General features: G+C 39.9%; 2 protein-coding genes and 1 long non-coding RNA gene across 15 annotated transcripts in view; 2 read left to right on the top strand and 1 right to left on the bottom strand.

Annotated features, from left to right (window-relative positions):
• Positions 1-21,028, top strand: part of bru3 (CUGBP Elav-like family member bruno 3) — a 590,175-nt gene that overhangs the window by 166,312 nt on the left and 402,835 nt on the right. For 2 of the 13 annotated variants that reach the window (XM_076691010.1, XM_034323661.2), the window contains exon 2: positions 19,165-19,310. The exons of the other annotated variants lie outside the window; for them this stretch is intronic. The gene's annotated coding sequence lies outside the window, so the exon portion shown is untranslated. The remainder of the gene's footprint in view (positions 1-19,164; positions 19,311-21,028) is intronic. 13 annotated transcript variants of the gene reach the window in all.
• The window catches only part of LOC117604002 (uncharacterized), an 89,003-nt gene that overhangs the window by 40,329 nt on the left and 27,646 nt on the right, over positions 1-21,028 (bottom strand). The gene's annotated exons all lie outside the window — the stretch shown is intronic.
• Positions 7,541-9,997, top strand: LOC117604001 (major royal jelly protein 9). The gene is made up of 3 exons (XM_034323667.2): positions 7,541-8,077; positions 8,470-8,876; positions 9,194-9,997. Exons 1-3 carry the CDS (start codon positions 7,730-7,732, stop codon positions 9,675-9,677), a joined length of 1,239 nt encoding a protein of 412 aa, XP_034179558.1. The 5' UTR covers positions 7,541-7,729; the 3' UTR covers positions 9,678-9,997.

Raw genomic sequence — 21,028 nt, 5'->3', positions numbered from 1 at the left:
CCTTTTTTTTAAATTTAAACTTTTCCCTTGATAATACACAATAATTTATTATCTACCATATTTTCATCTTCCTTTTTTAAAACATGCACTTTATCGAATTTCTCGTTTCAAAACAGCCCCCACAGTATCTCGGCTTTAAATCAACATCAGCCAGTCGGAATCGAAGGTAATCAAGCCGGAATCGGTATTCAAATGAGCGATCGGGGACGTCTTACCAACAATCGGGTTTACGTGGCTTGTACAGACACGATTGACTACGCTGATCAAAGCGGGTCTGCATTTGATAGATGCCAGCAGCTCGATGCGAGCCGTAATTCAATTCGACAGTGGTGGACGGTAGCCGTTCAATCGACATAAACTGTGCAAACCTGTGATTAATGTCCCGTCTGCCCTTTATTGTTGTCACCTTGTTGTACGTCTATAAATAACCTTCGTTTTCGTATTCCTTGAAAACCTTACGAACGGCTTTCGTATATCCAGCACGTTCAGGTAACAATAGTCAATTGCAGTAGTCGCACGGCAAGATAGAACGGCCGAAGAGGGAAAAGAAGAAGAGATACGCGGACAGGATGAGAAAAATGTGCAGGGCCATGGTCGCGGTGATAAATCACCCTCGATCTTACTCGCAAGATCTTTTCAGGTTCTTGTTAGCGAAACGTCGCTCCTCTAGGATATAGGAAAAGGAGGGGGGGTTGGAAGGATAGGTTCGAAGAGGGTGCAGCGAAGATTTCATCCGTGAAACTACACTTTCTCGCACGCAACAAAACATTACAAGATTCAGGTGACGCCTACGGGTAATCCTACTTGACTAACATGAGCTAAACGGTGTCGCAGTGTTTCGCGGTTAGAAGAAAAATTGCGGGCAAAACAGCATCGTCGTACGGGGATTTCGGTTGTAGGAAAAGAAAAACGAAACAAAAAAAGAAAAAAGAAAGAACAGACAGGAAATTGTACGGTCGACCATACGAGCTGGAGCACTTTCGATAATTAAAGTGCCGTGTTAGTGGGATCCACCGCAGCAGCACTAAACGGAGGAGGTTAAACGGGCCCTAATACCTTCTCTCGATTGTCCTAACAACTTTACCTCTATTTATTCTCACGAGTTTGCCGAGGCCACGATCGAACGGAAATGCACCGGTCCGGAAACCACGGAATTCGTTTGGAAATTCAACGGGCCGCAACCGATCAAGATCCGACTTTGCAAGAACGCCCGCCCGCAATATAATACTGTTACCGCAATTTTCGAGCCGATGAATCGATAATCGAACGATTAAATCGCGTTCCTTCGTACGGGAATGAAGGTTGCTCTTTAGAATAGATTCTAATGGTTTTTTTGTTATTCGACCCGAGGATTCTTTAAGAGTATTGTTAATTGTAGTAATTAATTTAATTTAATTAGAATTACTATTATACTAATTACCGTATAACGTCAGAATTTTTAACAAAAATTGCAAATAACAAGAAAAATAAAGAAAAAAACAAATCTTTGATCAGAGATTGATGATCCACTTGGACCGTCCACTTTTGTCGCATAGATTGAATTGAATAGTAGGAAGTAGAACGAACGGAACTAGTGGCCACTACAACAGTGTTCGAAAGCTAGGTGAAAAGTTTTCCCATGGAAACTAGCCTGGAAGTTATTATTCGACGAAACAGCCGCGTCTCTGGTTGCGGGCGCGGAATCGGCATCGGGCGTGTTTTACCGATGAGCAGGAACGCTATACCCAGGCCTTTTCGAAACTTAACTCGTCGAATCGTGTTATTCAAATTTGCTTCCCCTTTCTGGCCGACGCTATTTTCCGCGGCGTTTCACGGTATCGCTGGAAACAGTGAAACCGTAGCAAGCCGGCACGAAAATCGTTTTCCCCCTTTTTCTCTTTCGAAAATCGCGGAACCTGTTACGGCTAAACAAACGACCCTTTGCCTCGTATTATTCCGCCTGGCTATTAAAACCGCCGGTAATTGCTCGGGATGAATGGAGAGAGAGGCGCGGACCGAAACGCGGGAGAGAAAAAGAAAGATGCAAAGAGAAGGACAAAGGGGAAGGAAATTTAACGAAACGTTTGCCTTTAAAGAGCGAGAGCAAGGATGGAGATGAAGTACGGATAGAATCGAAACAGAGGGTAAAAAGTTAATTCATTAATAGAATGCACCGATCGTGCGGCAGCCACGGCGGGTGTGCCAGCCGGAAACGGCGGCTATTTACACGCGCGCAGACTCCGAACGTTTCATTTTCTCAGGATTAAGTAACCACCGTGGGTCGTTACCTACATGCGCGGCTTGCTATTAACGGTTTAATTAGCGTAAGTTTTCATTTGTAGGATTACAACGCAACGAAGTTCCGTCCTGGCTTGGTGTTACCGGCAAGCAAGCCAGCCCGCGGGAAAAAGAGAATCATTGAGGGAGGAAAGAGCGAGCGATCGTTTTTCACCGCAAACGCGGCTTATTATTGCATTTTCGCGGATTATGCCTAAGCTCCTAGCAATTTCCCGCTTACCCTCTACGCGGCGAATCGGAAAGCCGTCGTTGCTTAACTCGTTCGAGCGTTTTAAATATCGCCTCCCGAGGAACACGGTTTAGAAAACTGCAAAGCCTTTCGTGGTGTTAGTAGAAATGCTTTTTAATACATTTTTTAATTATTCCTATGTGAATTAAAAGTATCATTCGTGAATTAAAATTTACCATTCCCTCTTTTTATCGAGGAAAAATAAATGTTTAAATATTTGACGAAAAATATTTTCATTGATTTAATCTTGTTCCTCGTCGAGGCGCTTGTTATTCGTACGACTATGTCAAGATACAACTACTCAGCAATATCCCGGAAGTAATGAGTCTCCTTATTTCGTTACGTAGACACTCGTTGACGTTCGTCTGGTAGCTAACGTAAAACTTGTTCCGGTAAGGCTGTCACGTTCAGTAGGTCCAACAGACGTGCCCCTGACACCGAACTCGAGTGGATTGGTCCACGGGTCAGACACCGTCAGGGAAACGAGGTATAGCAAAATGGGAGTAAAGGTTGGATGGTGCCCTGTGCGCACCCCACTCGAACTATTTATTTCGGCACAAATCGCATTACCAACTTCAACTGCAAAATTGACTTCGCCCAACTTTTACGACGCCTCCACCCTTACGCCCCATCCACGCCACCCGCACGGTCAGAACTTCAACTTGTACGAGGGTTTACCAAACTCAGTTTAAGAAGAAGAGAAGAAGAAGAAGAAGAAGAAGAACTGTTTCAACTGGAGAGAGACGCATCTTGCGGGACTTTCTCTCTTCTCTTGTCGACATAAAATCGTACGACGCAAGCTTCCACGTAGAATGGCAGTTCGGAAGTTCGAGCCGTCGGGAATAACGAACGGTATCGCTGTAAATTGCTTTGTTTCTTTTTTTATGAAGCTTAGGATTGACCAGTGAAGAGGCTTGAACGATTGTAAATGTATCCAGTGAATATTTTAGTTTCTTTGAAAAAGGGGAGTAAATTTTAGCTACTCTATATGCAGACTGTGGAATTTTTTCATTTGATTTTTAATATTTGCAAAACAAATCAGGGGCAGTAACTCAAAATGAAATGTATAATTTTTTAAAGAAAGGGTTTCATGCATTGGAAGAATAATTTTTAAGGGAACAATGTAAAATTTAGAAAATGAAAATAATATGAGATGCAATATTAAATTAAAATTGGGGTTCCCTCCATGGTCCATAGGCCGAGGGTTAATTGAATTTTTATAGGAATCCATCAGTTATATTAAGAAGAATTCTTTGACAATATTCCATAATTTCCTATAAAATTTTCCTATAGAATTTCCCACATGTGGGCAACGTTTGAATTTCCATAGGAATCCATCATCCATACATTATATTATGTATTCATTTTTTAGATTATATGGCAAAGAGTATGCATATGAATAGCATATGTCATGATTAAAAAAGATTATATGGATGTATTCGGTTTAAGAGGTCCTTCAGTTTTTAATAATCGTGGAATTATGTTTTATTCAAGCAAATGAAGTTCACCTTGGCATCTTCGCTGCAAAAAGAAACTCATTGACGAGCATGTTATAATCGCGTAAGAGACTTGAAATATCTTTCAGGTTTAAAAAAGTTGAAATTTTTAATTTCACTAGTAATAATATTCATACATTCCAACGTAGATAGAATATTTCTTCAGGTACATAATATAGTGTTACTTCTGACACAAAAATATTGAGATATTTTAATATTAATTTATATGCAAAAAAGAGATCGTTCTACGTTGCAAGACGTAATTAGGTCATATTTGAATCTGTGCCAGTAGCATGCCTCAATCACCTTCGGTCTTTCAACAACCACGGCTTTAAAATGTCAGTCATTTTTGGTCTTGCATTGAAATTTGGATGTCTCTTTAGAACTGCATGAAACTTTGTTGAAATTTTTCCTCTACAATAGCCAGATAGATTCAGATGTTATAACACACAGTTATGATTAATACGCTTCGTGCATTCAAACTTTCTACCGTTTTATTGCAAATTTTAACTCGTACAATCCATGTACTTTTATCTGGTATCTGTTTCTATCTTTGACTGCAATCTTTTCTGTACAAAGTTAGTAATAAAACTAGGTAATTATTCACTTAACATTTTCAAAATAAGAATAATTTATAAAGTTTGCAACATATTATGGCACCATTATTTATTAAAGTATGTACTGTAAATTTAATTCTTGCCTTTGTGTTCCATCATTTATGCACTTTCTTTCCTGCATTTTTATTTCTCATAATTAACGGAGTTCGTGCAATTAGGTGGTGCAATCGTAGTTTCGAGAAATTCCAAGTACGTTTATTTCACCTTTGTTCGCTTATTCACGTTTGTATGATTATTGCATAAAGGAATTCCATAAGCTATTCTCATTAGTACTGTTTAAAGACGTTTTATTGCTTCGTTATTAAATTCCTGTTCCGTCTTGGACGTATCTTAGAGGAACTAATTGACCCAAATAGTTGACGCTGCAAACGCCACTTCATACACGTACTCGTGCTCCATTCATTCGTACACTTTCTCATTTCTTTTTAGCTTCCTGAAAAGACCGTGTTTTCACTTTCGACGAGAAAATGTGTGCGCAAAGGCTGATGAATAACGTGTCATGTTGGTCGTATAATTGAGCAGCGTTTCATTGAATTGCTGATACTAGAAAAACTGATTTCCTGCTCAACATTGAATCAATCACGTTTTTGCTTTCATTCTTGTTTTTCATTTCTTATGTTTCCTTTTAATAATGAATATCGTAAAGAAAATATTTAACAGTCATGTGAACCGTGAACAAGGTGTTCAGTTCGTTTACAATTGTTTTCTCATTTAGTATAAAATATCTTTGTTAATTAATTTTCTTACATTACATTTAATTGAATATTGTATTATTATGAATTATTTAAAACAAACAGTTTAATTTGAAATAGAGCTGAGTATATTCGATACATTACTAATTAATGTTTAATTGAATTTGATTAACTTAATTAATTTTCCCTAATTTCCTAATAAAATACACTGGGTTTATGTATAATGTACCAAGTCATTCGTTATTGTTCATGATCTCTTTTAAGATACAGAAAATAGAAAAATAGGAAAATGCCTATCCGTACACCTGTATTACAAATAGAACAGAGACATCGTAGATTTCGCATCAGAATTGAAATTAACTAGCCATTTGTCTTCTGGTTCGGTTTAATCGTGACTAGCCAGGTGATTTATGATTTCCACTTCTCCTTAGCAAACACAGCGTTGGTGGTCAGATGTGGCAGAGCGTGTAAAGCAATTCAGAGTCGAAATCGAGAAGGGTCGGTGGAAAAAATTAGTTGCTGTCTGCCATGAAAAGCACGGAGATTATGAGAGTATCGCGTGATTCGTACGTAGCATAACAGTTGAAAACAGTTCCTACGCGAAGCTTTTCATTATCCACGAAACGTAAGGCCACCCAATGTTGCAGTGTCATTTTGATGCAATACCATGTGGATATCTATATCCAATTACATTCTTAAATAAGATTTCTCTTGTAAACTCATACTAACATGTTTTTTATCGAAACTCATCTCATATAAGAAAGAAAAATTAAAATAAAATAAAAACAAAAAATCATCTACAATTATAAAAATATTTTGGTTAAAATTTATCAATAGTTTATAATTTTATTTAAAACCATTTTCAGCTTTCCATTATAGCAAATATATTTGTAATGAAGCCTTTGCAACATTATTAGAAATTGTCGATTAACAGACAAAAGGCTGAAATACACGTATTACATCGTTCACTCGATTTCATGTGCGCGCGTTTACGTCAGATATTACTCAGTGCAATTAAACCGGTGATTAAGAGACGGTAAACTGGAACAGTAGAGCGCGAGAGGAAGAAAAAAAAGTAGTGAGCAAGTAATGCTTCCGCAATTTGCAGTCGCGCTGCATGGAAGTCTCAATTTGCGCGTAGAAGACGCTGGAATCGAATGCAAACATGTTCTAATAACCACCGTGGTGTTCGGGAATCGGCACGAAAATAGTTCCTTCAAAGCTCTATTTCAGGTGGGCGTGTACTGCCTTCAAATAGCTGATCCACTTTCGGATCACGCAGCGGCTAATGCGTTCATGACCACATTCGGCGAGCATTCGTTATTGACGTACCGACGCGGCCGTTACCAATGCTACTGACAGTTCCTATCTCCATCTATTGAATAAATACTTGGAAATTATATTGTTGTAACGATACAATGTATGTCATAATGCATTAACATGTTCACTTGAATGGCATGTACACATCCCTGTTTGTAAGCCACAGGACACCTGTACGAATATTTTTCTTAAAGCGATAGGAAAATAGGAAAATGAGAAAAGGGGGTAAGAGGTGAAGGAGAAAGGAAAACAAAAAAGAAAGAGGGACATGAAAAGTGAGGAAATGGGGAAATCGTGTAATGGAAAAAAGAGATTCTATTTATTAGATTGTTTTATGTAATGTAGTTTCTTATCTTTTTCATAGAAAGAACAACTTATATTGTTCATAAGTTATCTAATCCATGTTCTATGTAATCTACGCATCAATTTAATTTAATTTAATTTTACAAGACCGTTATCATTATTTCATTTTCAGGTAAAGATATATCTTTGAAATTTCAAATCAGGAAGAGGAAATAAGAAAATATTCCTCATGGAAATTTTATCTACTTCCTTATCTTCTTAAGAAATATTTTCCTATTTTTCCTATTTCTAATATCCTATTTTCTATTTCCTCATTTTATTATAGAATAAACTCCATAAACATCCCTTATCCCTTACCCATAAATCAGTAATTAGATTGCCCATGCTACAACGATGAAAGCATAAAAACATTTTCCAAGACACTATCATTTCAACAAAGTAGCATTCAGTCAACATATGTAACTCTTTGCTGGTTCATACGCGCAGCCTATAATCATCGATGATTTTTATCGATGAATTACGGTTGAACAAATTGCAAAAACAGACTGGTCCGTCTCGTAAGTATCCAGTTCAAGGTGAGCTACACTTTCGAGCCGTTCGAGCAGGGAAAGTGGTTGGTCTCAGTGGTAGTAATGCCACTGTCAAGAATTCTGCACCGCTTTGTAAAGCAGTTTACTTTGGATCGCGAACCAGATCGAACCAATCCCACTAGTCTGTGAATTTCCACCTATCTGACTGTTCCATAAGCCGTGATCATATGTCGCGACGGAAATTCGGTTTTCTTGTGTATTCGTGATGGTGCGATTATTGAGTTTCATTCTGGCCCTTGGCTACCTGCAGTGCGTCAGGGCCGAAGGGCTCCAAGTTGTTTTTCAGTGGAAATACTTGGATTGGGTCTGGCCAAATGTTCAGTTGACGGGAAAAAATTTTACTTTGGGAAATTCGTTTACTCAGGATGTGGATATTGATAAATATGGTCGTGTATTCGTTACCAGTCCTCAGTGGTTGGAAGGAGTACCAATTTCATTGTCTTTGATAACTCCTTCCATTGGATATGGGGGCCCTTTGCTGATACCGTATCCTGACTGGTCCTGGTTCACACCGTACTCTTGTGACAGCATTATTTCTGTGTATAGGTTGGCGGTAAATATTGATAGGGCTCATATTAGTAGAATTTTTTGATTGATACATTGATTGAAAATTACCAAATTTGAACTGTTATGGTTTTGTTGCTTTTATGTATTATGTTGGCAATTAAATTTATAATCAATCTACACATTTTGCTTTATAATTCTCTACAATTAATGAAAAATTACTCAAATTTAATAAACAATTTTGTAAAGAAGAGAATGTGAAGATAGTGAATTTAGTTGCCAATCTAATGATCGTTAGAGAGCTTAATTTATTTTTCATTTCTGCTAATAAATAGAATCTCTTTTTTCCATTACGCGACATAAATTCAATTTGCTTCGCGATCATGCTAAATGCACGAAAAAAAAAAAAAAAAAAAAAAAAATACAAAATCGACTGTTCAGATAGACGAGTGCAATCGTTTGTGGGTCGTGGATACCGGCCGCAATGGTGGAAATACTGTTTGTCCCACGAAAATATTGATCTTCGATCTAGCTACCGATCGGTTGATCCATAAATACGTGGTGCCGAATGATCAAGCACTAGACGGGAAGGCAGCATTTGTTACGCCGATCGTGGATGTCGGAAAAACGTGTCTTGATACTTATCTGTACGTCGCTGATGTTGATCAAAATGGTCTACTGATTTATGACTTGTATCACGATTATTCGTGGCGGGTAAACAACACACCTGGCAACGCTTTCGGCCCGGATGACGATGCCATGAACATCACGATCGCCGGCGAATGGTTTGATTTAACCGACGGTACTCTCGGCATGTCATTGTCGCCGATTGGATTTTTCGACGAAAGGTATTGCCTTCATTTTCAACTTTATTTCACGGTTCGTTATATACAGTCTCCACTGAATGTCACACGTGTTCGTAAATTAGGTCTGCTTCGAAGTACCATTTTTCATACTGACAGTCAGTTGAAAATTTTCATTACCCCTTGCAATATAACGAGATTATTTATCTATAATTACATTCTTGAAATTAATATTAGTATTCTATAATATTAATTAATATGGGGCTGTGCCATTCTGGAATAATCACAGATGTAGCTACTTTTATTAAAATCGTCCGAGAATGGTGTTTAAGCAATTCAGTCACCCGGTACATGGTTTTCAGATACCTGTACTTCAACTCGTTGGCCAGTTATAACGAAAAGTTTACGGACACGTACTCTTTAAAGCAAAGCAAATACAGCGAGCCGAAAGTGTTCGAATCGAATTACAAGCGAGCAAGCCAGGCGGGTGTTCAGGCAACGTCACGAAGAGGGGTAATATTTTTCCAATTAGTTCAATTAACGGCGATCGCCTGTTGGAACATTGAGAAACCATTTACACCGGAGAACGTCGTGATAATTGCTCAAGACGAGGAGACGCTGCAGTACGTGAGCGGCATCAAAGTAATCGCAAACAGCCGCGGCGATGAAGAATTGTGGTTCAACACAAACAGGCTACAAAAGACGATAAATAAAACCTTGAAACCCAGCGAGACGAACTTCCGTATAATCAGAGGGAAGGTTGATGATATTATCAGAGGGACAAATTGCGAGCCTTCCGGCTTGAGACATAGAACGCCGGATACTACCTTCTGGCACCGGATATGAATCAGATAAATTACGTTATACCAATCAAATTTACCTCAACAGTTCCTCCGTACATAAGCCTTCATATATACTAACGCGAAATACGTGTGGGTGGTAAAAATACGTGTGATGGTCACCTTTGCAAGTGTAGACTATGCTCAAGTAACGAATAAAAGTAATTTATGTAAAGAATCATTCACTTAATTCACGTAATTTTTAACTAATTAATACACGTTTAAAATCCTATTCTAAATATTATTTTTTTCTGTTATATATAAAATATCACGTTATTCCTAAAAGAGTTATCTGTAATCAGACACGTTATAATTGCAATTAATTTCATTTTTCATCAAATTAAGTTTTCCACTTGCTACCCTAGGTAAATAATATAAGTTTGGTATTCAATATTTTCTTTCTCTCTTCCCTTTTAATAATTTAACTTCCACATACGGTTTCATGGTATTCAACGCGTACATACAGAACAACGTTTACCTAACCATCGATCGTTTCCGACGTCCAAAACGAACAAGCTTATTACCGATTCCGATTACTTTTTCCACGAAAAGCCATGCGGTAACTATGTAAACACGGAGAATCGTATAACCGTGGGGTGAATAAAGCCACGAGGCGTAGGAGGGACTTTCTGCGAGTGACAGGCGAGCGTGTAGCAATTTAGTTTACTGTTTCATTGCTGCTTTTTGAGATGTAACGACGCGGTCTGCGAGTGACAGGGGCGTCACTGGGAGGCCAAATGTTCCGATAAGGTCGTTCGCCAGAGACAGAGAGGTGTCGCTCGCGACACAGCCGCGACTATTCTTTCCTTCTTTTTTTTTCTCCCCCCTGCAAAACAAAATCGATACGCTGCCCTTTCCTCGTCGACGATTTCAGGAAGTTTTATCAGCCTTTTGGGTGGCGCAAGATCGAGGCAGTAGTCGTGGGTGGACGCGGGTTAGGGGGAGGCTGGTTGAGATAAATGCGCATTCAGGAGGAATTGTTCGCGTTACTGCCGCGGCACCCTTGGGATACCAATAGGGCGCGCAATGCCGGGAAATTCGTGTCACCTACTTCTCTTTCTACGGAGCAGTTCGGCGTGTGACTAATGGCGGCATATTCATGGCACAGCCTCGCCTCTCTAGCTACCCTCAACACTACCCGAGCCTCACACCCTTTACGAAGCTCTGGCAGTTAACCTCAGACAACCCCTTCGTCGCGATAATATACGGCTGCCCTTAAATTTTCGTTCCCCTTCGATGCTGCCATCCTTGCCACCCTTCGCCCCCATCGGCCTACTCCAGCACGTATGCTGGAAAACCTTTTCCCTTTTCCCTCCGTCTAATTCGAATTGATGCCTTTTTCAAAGGGCATACGGTAGTTGGAGATCTTTTCTCTCTAAATTTCTCCATCGATTTCATTAATAAATGAGAACAACGTCGAAGGGAGAAGGATAATTTGACCTGTAAAATCACGACACCGTGTTTGATATTTGAATATATCCCAGTGGATCGCGTAAAATCTTGTAACGTTGTTTGGCCAGGAACGATCTGTTTCACGATCGAACTCGTTACCTTAAGGGCGGTACGTGGAATTACTTAAAGAAGCGATAGGCGACGGTCTGAGATCGCTTTACGAGGATACTTTTAAAACGACTTTACGAGAGCGGCGCGGAATTTCGAAATAAATTTGCATCAGTTTTACTGCCCCTAATATACATAACTACCGGTGTTTGGCACTGATACTTCGACGCCGTACACTCCGGTCACCAGCGGTTAGTAAGAGTTTTGTGGTACAAGGCCGAACTGAGAGACAAGATGAAAAAGATGGCCCGTTTCGAATCTCCTTACAAGCAACCCGAAGAACCCGTATTTCGTTTATATCTTGAGGAACCTTGATCGGTTGCGATTGCGGCAAAAGGGCCTGTTCGCACGAAGCCGTGGAACGATCACGCGTTCGTTGCATGAAACTTTTCATCGCGGGCAATTACCAGGGTTCACCGAGGTGAGGTCCGTTTCCTCGGTAGGGAACGTTTTCCAATTAGGCGAAGGGAAAAAGAGTCGAAAGAAAAGCAGAGCGGGGCGTTAAACGTATCGTTCCTTTCCGGGAATGAAATTTTAAAGTTTAATCGTGGAATTAATCGTGTATACCGCAGTCACGGCTTTTCGCACGGACATGCTAAATTGCCTCTTTTTCCGCGAATTCTACTCGTTGTCCGTGTCCCAAAGAAACAGACATTACACTAAACCCTTCGCAGTAGCGCTGAACACTCGTTTTGTGCTACTTTTTCCGCGTAAACATAATTTTCGACCGTTGTTGAGTTAGATTACGAGGAGGTACCATTATGGCGTCACATAAGTGCCATCGCGCAGTCCGAGTTCACGCGGTATCCGTGAGCAATTGGAAGGAATTCGTGGAGCTCCTGCGGCGATGGAACGTCGGTAGAATTTCGGGCATCTCTCGTGTCTTTATTAAGGCACCAGCTCATCTATAATTCACCGGACGGCCTAGGCTGGCTGACAGTGCTGGACTCACAGGGCGCATAAACACACGGGCATCTCGTGCAGAAGCCCGGTGTACCGCCAGTGTGTGGCACGCATTGCGGTTGTCAGCTCTAGTCAACGTGTAATTTACTATCCTGTCTCGGCTCGATGCAGATGCGCCCGTTGCTCGGGACCTGGACCAGCGAGGGCACCGTCTGCCAGCATGAACGTCGACGGTAACGGCCACGGGAACGCGGACATCGGCTGCACTGCTGTTGCCGTATTGCCGTTATTGCTGTCGCTAGTTACGATCCAAGTGGACGATACCGCTCGGCCAGGTACCGAGCACTCGGAACCAGGCCACCGCAAGGTTCCCATAAACTAAGTGCTACATTCCGGCTGTAGTTTCGCTATTAGTTCGCCAGCAACTTTGCACCGGATTCAGCTGGCGTCACCGGTATTACGTTGCAATAATATTCTAATAAAGCTGTCGGGTTATGTTGTATTTTTCTGGGAAATTGAATGGTTGCATGGTAGAAAAATAACGAATTTTATATGATAAAGTTCGGGTAGGTATTTTAACGTTTCGTAAACTAATTAGTTGCTGAGGTTGACAAGTTGGAGGTGGACGTACTTCTTTCTCTTACAGGTTTTATGGAATCAATTAAGTATTCTTTTGACATTTAGGTGAACTTAGCAATCACTCTGATGCAATGAATTTATATGGTAATTTTGGTATATTTAAATGGAATATTATCAATTTTTTAATTATTGTCGAATGATAGTGAGTACTGTTAGAGTGGAAGTATGGTCATTCATAGTTATTAAATGCCACCAAGAAGTCTATTTATAGAGCGCCATTCAAGTTAATGATTGCTTATGTAATAATAATGAGTTGTCTATTGAAAATATTTGTAACCCCAACACAGTTGTTACTTTATGGTCTCTTGCCGATTTTGATTGCTCCTTTCACGTACATTGAAAGACAGCTTCGTGATATCCTTAGGTAGTAGATCAGGTAATGTGTAGTTGGAGAACTAATAAGATCAGTGCAGGTTATTGGCCGAAATAAAATCTTGACGTAATACGCCGTTAGAGAAAGTTAGTGTTACATAAACATGCGTGTCAGAACTGAATATTGGGGTCAATCGTGTAATAATATTAATGATATAAAATTACATGAATTCATATAAAAAAATGAATGATTGCCTATTTCAGTTAGATCAGAAGTTTAGTTTAGTTTAGCTACTATTAACGTGTCAATTTTTCAAATAATCGACCATGTACATAGTTTGTGCAATAAATTTTAAAATGATTGACAAATTCTATCTACTAAATTTATATTATTCTTACTTAAAATATTCAAGAATCTTAAATTTTCAATTTGCTCGAAATATAAAAATTTTAAATGTAATCCTTTTTCAACTTGCATAAAAATCACACATGCAATTATTCCAGATACTGAATTTTAATTAACAGCTTAAACACGAACACAGGAATGTTCATATAATTAGTAAACATAGCAGGATAATATATACAACAAAAATGTACTGATTTAATTTTTCAAATTATCCCCTTAATAATAAACTATTCACACACGGTTGAACCAGAATACACAGCAGTATTCTGCATTAAACAGTAGCGGTTCGATGCACTTTACTACAGTACATAAACCACAGAACAAAATTCTCTAATTCTTTTACCTGCAGAGGTAATTACAGATTTACAAAGCGTGAACAACCTAATCGATGAATTGCACAATTTCCAAGTTCCTAGTTTAACATACCCGTAGCTGCTGACATAATGATAAATCGTTTTGTATTTGAAATTTAAATTATAATCAGATTGAGCTTGATACTGCTAATCAAATGAATTATTCTTAAAATTTTAATTATTTTTTAAAAATATCTCAAAATATAATTTTTGAACCTATATAGTCACAAGTCCAATTAATATCTTATAATTTTCACCTTGGCAGCTTTCCTGTTCGAAGGTAAAAGTGTAACTCATCGCCGGTTCGTTTCTTTCGACCTCGTGGTAGCTTCACCACCCACGTTTTCGCCTCGCCATCGCTCTCGCTGTTTACCTATCCAACTTTCTATCCATCTGTTCCTCCCTTGCCAGCCTCGTTTCCTCTCCTTCCCTCTTTTCTTGCACGAGCGGCGCGGAACGCTCGGTTGAAATGTCGTTTGCTTTGCGAACCGGTCCCTTACATTCGTAACCGTTCGTTATCGTTAGTTCCGCTTGGCGAGGCGCGTTCAAAGCGTAAACACGTACGTACGTAGGTACATAAGCGTTGCACGCTTTGCACGAAGGGAGATGTGGCGCGAGCGGGGTGCAACCAGCTAGACGAAGACAGAGATTGACAGGGTGCACGAGGTAGGTTTGAGAGAGTGCATTTCGGAGGAAGGTGTGGCCGTTTCGACTTCTCCCATTCGTTACCTTTGCTGTGAGCAAGTCGCGTTTACGAGCGCAAATAACGCTGCAACTGCAACTTTTTTATTACCGTTTCACTTCCACATTTTCGAATTGCGTCCATCGTCACATACGAGTTACATCGATCCTATCACCGTTTGGTAATCGTACATTAACGCCACTGATATTTATTTATACATTTGTATCATCCATTATCGTTACACAACAACTCATGGATGGTCGACATGGTTTCCACTTTTGTTTCCGCAGATAATGAAAGCTAAGTAAGCATTGCCAATTTCGGAAGGTGATTGGTAAATTTCCTCCTTCATTCTGTTACTTTCAAAATCGTGCAGATCTAGTGAATCACATGACTAATATAACGCGTGTAATTAGTCACGATACCAGTTGAAGGCTGTTGAAAGTTGCTTGCACGGTTTAATGAATACCTAATCTCTAATTGGATTATGTCACATATCTGTGTACCAATGAAACTGTAATTCAATTTATAAAATTGAAATAAATTTATAAAGTTTTGAAGTTATTTTTACGAAATTCAACGTAGATAGGTTTTTGTAACCATAGAGAACCATCATCAGACCATGTCCATGATAAAAGGTGAGCGAGGTAAGCTACCACGCATCCCGCCAATTTTCGTACATTGATCCTGGAAGGAAGGATCGCTGCAGGATAGACGTAATGAATAGCTCGGATGGAAATATAGCGGGTCAGGTGCAGGGTAGCACTGGAAGATAGTCGATGGATGTAGCGGTGGTGATCGCGGGATGGGATGGTATGGTATGGGTGCAATCAGCGCGATGATAACCAGTATTACCGCGTCAACCCACCCCATTCGTAGCAGATCTTCGTGGCGTAATTCCCTGGGGTTCTATTTGATACGAGGACAAGCGTCCAGTATGACACGTATAGCAAGGGGATGATGCAGCGTGGGTGGGTCCTCGTTATTTATTTCGAACAACGCCGATCGGCGGGACGCGACGCGATCGCAAAATAGAAATCAGGCCGCGGCCCTTGAATATTTACGCCTTTGGTTTTTGAGTTTCGCGCGACCATCAATCGTGGAAACGATGCGGCGTGATTAATTTCGCCGTGGCATTCGCCCGTTGAAACGGGACCACGTCCCTCGCAATTTCTGTCGATCACAGAATGCGTCCCTTGTCAATCGCTACTTCATTGAATATGTTTAATAGCCCCCGGCCCATTGGCGATTGATTATGCGACCCGGTTCGATCAATTTGTCTCCGATGCTTTTTACTACAGTACACGAAATTCGCACTGGATCGATGCACCAATGAAACGGTAGTTTGCTGATTTCGATGAAATGTTGTTGATTGATCGAATTATTCTTTGACATTCTTTCAACTTTGATTTCGAGTGTTTAACCCTCGGACAGCGGACCATGGAGAGAGACCCAATTTTAATTTAATTCAATTCTGTATTTCATACTATTTTCTATTCAGGGTAATTAATTCAAATTAAAATATAATTTTTTCATATAGATTGCTAGGAATTATGCGAGTGGGATAACACAATTTTGCATTTCATATTACTGTTCCTTCAAAATTTATTCTTTTAATATATGAAATTCTTTCGTTTAAAAATCATACTGTGAATCGTAGGAAAGGGGTGACAATAAAAAAAAAAGGTTTTAAGTTACATACAAAGTTTCCAACATTCACAGTGTCTGTCTTTCTCTGGTCTGTTCCTGTAGTGTCTCTTCTTTCTTCTATCCGTCCCTTCTCTCACTTTCAACGTAATATTTCCGTCTATTCGTTTCCATGCATTCGCAATGCCGCTTGATATGTACGCGAGTCCATTTTCCTCGTCTCTCGAAAGTAATACGTCCCCGTATCCCCTTCCGTCAACCCCCTGCACGCACCCTATTTATTTCCGTACGAATACCGAGAGACGGAAATAATGATTTTAATAATACCGGAAAGCGACCGCAACCGCGGTGAGGATTTTCTTCGATTACATCGGGCCCATTGTTTCAAAAAGAACCACGTTCAACATGCGAGCACCATTAAATAAAATTTCACTGCGTCTGCCGTGCAGGATGAATAAAAAAGCGGCCCCCCCGTTCCACCGGGACGATCCATTTCCATTTCAACCTTTCCAATACTAAACGGGTTTTATTCTCCATTGGAGTTTCAGTGATTTGTTTCGCCCAAAAGTATTCGAGCCGCATATTTAATTATTCGCATGGATTGCTTGTAACGTCATTTGCAATCCGTTCACCCGTATTTGTTTTACATTGATAATATTGATCTCTCGGCAGCGAACTTTCGTGAATTGTTGATCCGTTAGTAATTCGATCTTTATTAAAATACGAATAGGCTTTCATTGAAATAAAAAATGTATTCCATCAACGTATTCGATCAACCGGACAAATTATTTCCAATACTTTCCTCTTTTCTTTTTCTGTTTACTTTTTATCAGTGTCGAATTTGTATCTTCTTGATCCTTTTCGGGATATTTTTTTAAAGTATTAAGAATCCCATGAATCATTCTCTTTTGTTCTTTGCCATTAGCAACGGTAGCAGTTTGATGGAAGTTGAACGAATTGTATAAGTTGTCGTAAACTGAAGGCTTCTAGGGTTAAGCAAACCTCACGTTTTCCACTTACTGGGACACAGCATACGGCTGAATTCCCACGAACCACTCTTTTACGTCACACGCCTCGTTTATTTCTTACCATTTCTCTGGTTGCTTACTTAACGGAACAAAACTCTTGTACGTCGAACGCTTTACTTCCGTTCCTGATGCGTGTCACGATCACGGAAAGATTTTCACCTCGGACGCGGATCTTTTCCCCTTTTGGATCTATCGAGGGAATGAGGAAGTTTCTATCGCTCTTACGTAGATAGTATTGTATTATATTTAAAAAAATTGAGATAGTGCAAAATACTACTTATAAAGTATTAACCTGCCTCCCTTCAGATCTATATGACCCAAAATAATAATTATGTTTCTAAAGACTTCCTTTTAATTTTTAATCGAATTTAGTATTTTTTATAAACGAATTGTTTTAAAATTTGAAGAAATATAATATACAATCAAGATGTGTTTCAAATGTGCAGCAGGGGTTGATAAAAATATTTTGTACACACTCCTAATAATTTATCTGCTGGATCAATTACGTTACATCGACTGGTCCATGTTTCTTCTACCTGTTTGATTACCTCCGAATACCATGTCCTCCAGAGATATGTTACAGAACCAGTTAGATCGGGACGAGTTTTTATTAATCGCGAGAGCGGAGCGTATGAAAACTCGCCCTGTTTCCGGATACGGAGATGATGTCTCGGGCCGGGTGAGTGCAAGAGGAAAGGGTAGAAGGGGGTTCGAGGTGGGAGAGGAAGTTGCTGGACCATGTCGACTGCTTCCCAAGCCAGCCGAAGTGGACCTATCGACTCGAAACGAGTGTGCTCGACGTTAAAATCCCGGTCGCTGCTCCCGTTTCTCAGCCTCTCCCGCCTCTTTCCACCGTTCCCTTGCTTTCTACCCCCTTCCGTAACCAGCACCCTCGCCCCGAAATCTGTCCTTCTCCCTGGTCCGTTCATTCGCCCGTTCGTTTGTATTGGACGTAAACGATGCAGTGGGTGGACACGGTCCAGCAAATCCGAAATCCCCTTTTCCTAGATATAAAGCTTTATCCCCCTTTTTTTTCGGCTTCGTCCCCTCCGTCAAGCGCGACTTCGCGCCAATACCTTCTGCGAGCAAACCATCCGGCACAAGCACCCCGGGTCACACCGGTGAAATTGCTTGGTATTCGAAGAATTCCGGAGGTATTACAAAGACAACAAGTATCGTTAATTACTTCGCGTTTCTGGACGATTGATCGGCAGAAGAGAATAAAGAAATCATTCGTTCGAAGCGTGAAATCAGAAAAGCGCAATGTTTTCGACGCAGCCGCCGGGAAAATGTCATTTTCGAGCAAGAACAGATTGATCGGGACCGGTAATGGAATAAAGGGTCATTGTTCGAGAACTATGTTTCATTTCATACCATCAGCTTTGCCACGAAAACTTTTATGAAGTTCGGAAACGCTTCGCTGGGAAACAAATGAAACGTATGCTCGCGGCGGGTGCCAGTATATTTCCGTCGACCATTCATCGGGACAGGAAAAAGCTCGCGTATCTTCATCGATTACGCGCCCGGCTAATTCGTGAGGAATCTGTAACATGTTCGATAATTCGCACGTATCCCAGCGTGACACGTGCAATTTCAAACGAAAATATAGATGACGGTGCGATAAGATGATTTGGATACATGATTGTATAATTAATGTTAAATATGTACTTAATTTCCCTCGGTACAGGCATATGTACGTTTATAATTGTCTATTTAACAGAGAATATAAAAAGGATAAAAGGAAATGAGAAGTGGGGCTAACTATAGTGGCCTGAATATTAAGGGCATTTCCTGGGCGACTCGGCCCGAAACTCTTGACATCAAGAGCCAGCCGTCAAATAAATATAATTATTTTTGAATGCTAGCCATCGACTGCGTGATAAATGTAAAAATCAGATCCGTCAGGAATAGTCGATAGGGATGGCGTGATTCCGCACGGAAGTGACAATATTATTCTGTTTCAGGGTGTGACGGGCGACCGGCTGGCCGGGGGCGCCGCACACCTCCTCCATCTCTTCTTCTTCTTGCCACGACCACAACACACAATGTAACAACAACTACCACTACTAGAGTCGCCCGCGTGAACCACGTTCTCAATGTACTCGATGTGGTACGTCACCATACCCCATACTCGGTGTCTCTGAAGATATGTCATCCTTGTTATAAGTTTTAACGTGTTTCACTATTTACGTTGTCGTGCCTTCACCAGTTAGTGCTCCTCGATGTTTTTTTAATGAGAAACCTCGTGTCATGACCCGTTACGACAATATCAGCCCTCGGCTGTGGTCGAACGCACGTGTAGCGAAGAGTGCTCCAAACGCAGAAGCGAAATATTAAATGAATTCATGAAATCTTGATGAAACGGTTCTGTATATTTTTGTATTGCATCGACGTGGCTCGGCTCGGTCATAATTATTCTTTTCGTTAAATGTGTGCCATCTATGCGGGGTCAATTTTCCTCCGGTATATTTATTCCCCTTAATTAAACCGCACCGTCGAGTTTCACTTTTCATTCAAATCACAGTTTAATTAACTATTTCTTTTTTTTTTTTTTTCATACGAGTTTCAACGATCCTTTGAATTCGTTGATTGGCACTTTTTAATGAGAAACAGAGAGAAAAAGAAAAATGTTAATTACAATTGAAAGCAGTGGCATTCTTCGCTAACACGTACGTATTTTACACGTGAATCAACGTTATGTATACTTTTTTGTATTCTATATTTCGTATGTGATATATTATATATTGTATACATACGTATATTATATATTATGTCTTCACTGTTCGCTGAGTTCCGTTACAATGTGACTTGTGGTTGGTTTAGTTTCGTTGGTTTATCGATGTTCGATGTTGGCTGCTATTGTTGGTTGTTAGGTGTTTAGTGGTCACTCTGTGTTGGTGCTCACCCTATCGACTGTTCCTTGTACCCGCAACCCCGACAACCTGCACCCCCCTATCAATCCTACAACTTCAATCCCGAAACTTGATGTTAGAAGTTACAATGTCAAGCTTGTCTACCGCCACGAGCAATCTTATCCGAGGAACGGAAAGATCCGCAACGCTATTAACGTGTACCATGCGGACGGTAAGGTTTTTATTGGATAGTCTGTTTTTTCGGACAGCATGCTGTTTTACCCTTTTTTTTTTTAAAACTTGTACAAAGGAAAGAAGCAAGCAAGTATCGCATGATGAAAAATACCGATAACGAAACAAACGTGAAATAACCAGTTGTAAATTTTCCTTAATATTTTTTAACACGTTTTGTGCTGTATTATTGATGAATTAATTATACTTAGAAAATGTAATTTTTGGATACTCTTTTTAAAATTAATTTTGAATTAATTAATTAAAAGCACAGAGCGTGTTAACATGGAGGTATTGTATTTGAAGGATATGTATTGTATAATTTTCAAGTTTTTTTTTCATTATTAAGCCTAACGATGGATTGAAAAAATTATTCAGACGGTGGTAAAATAATATTTTCTCCGTTGCCCATTTTGCGCAAGGGTCACGTTTCAATCAACGTTTATTACATAAAGCAAGATATCTGTGGAAACTGGCGCATACGAATCCGCGGAAAATTGATAGAAACGAAACAAAGGGCACGTTTCGCTTCGTTGTGGAATTTAAATATATCTGAAGGGTGGATCACAGCCCAATGATTTTTATGCAGCGCGCATAGGGATCTCCTTTACGGAATACCGTTTCTCGCTCGGCAATATGTTACTTGAAAATGATCCAAATTTGATTAAAGAATAGATCAATCTTTTATCGCATTCAATTTTCATATTTGAACTAAAATAAGTGTATCTTTATCTTTAATGATATT

Source organism: Osmia lignaria, chromosome 11, assembly GCF_051020975.1.
Source record: "Osmia lignaria lignaria isolate PbOS001 chromosome 11, iyOsmLign1, whole genome shotgun sequence".
In the NCBI taxonomy this organism is placed as follows: Eukaryota; Metazoa; Arthropoda; class Insecta; order Hymenoptera; family Megachilidae; genus Osmia; species Osmia lignaria.
This window is presented reverse-complemented; position numbering and strand designations above follow the sequence as displayed.

What these genes read in the sequence shown, in the direction of transcription:
- LOC117604001 (XM_034323667.2), top strand. Translation starts at nt 7,730, where the DNA reads ATGGTGCGATTATTGAGTTTCATTCTGGCCCTTGGCTACCTGCAGTGC. An exon ending in TTTCTGTGTATAGGTTGGCG is followed by an intron (nt 8,078 to 8,469) that starts GTAAATATTGAT and finishes TCGACTGTTCAG; the next exon opens with ATAGACGAGTGCAATCGTTT. An exon ending in ATTGGATTTTTCGACGAAAG is followed by an intron (nt 8,877 to 9,193) that starts GTATTGCCTTCA and finishes CATGGTTTTCAG; the next exon opens with ATACCTGTACTTCAACTCGT.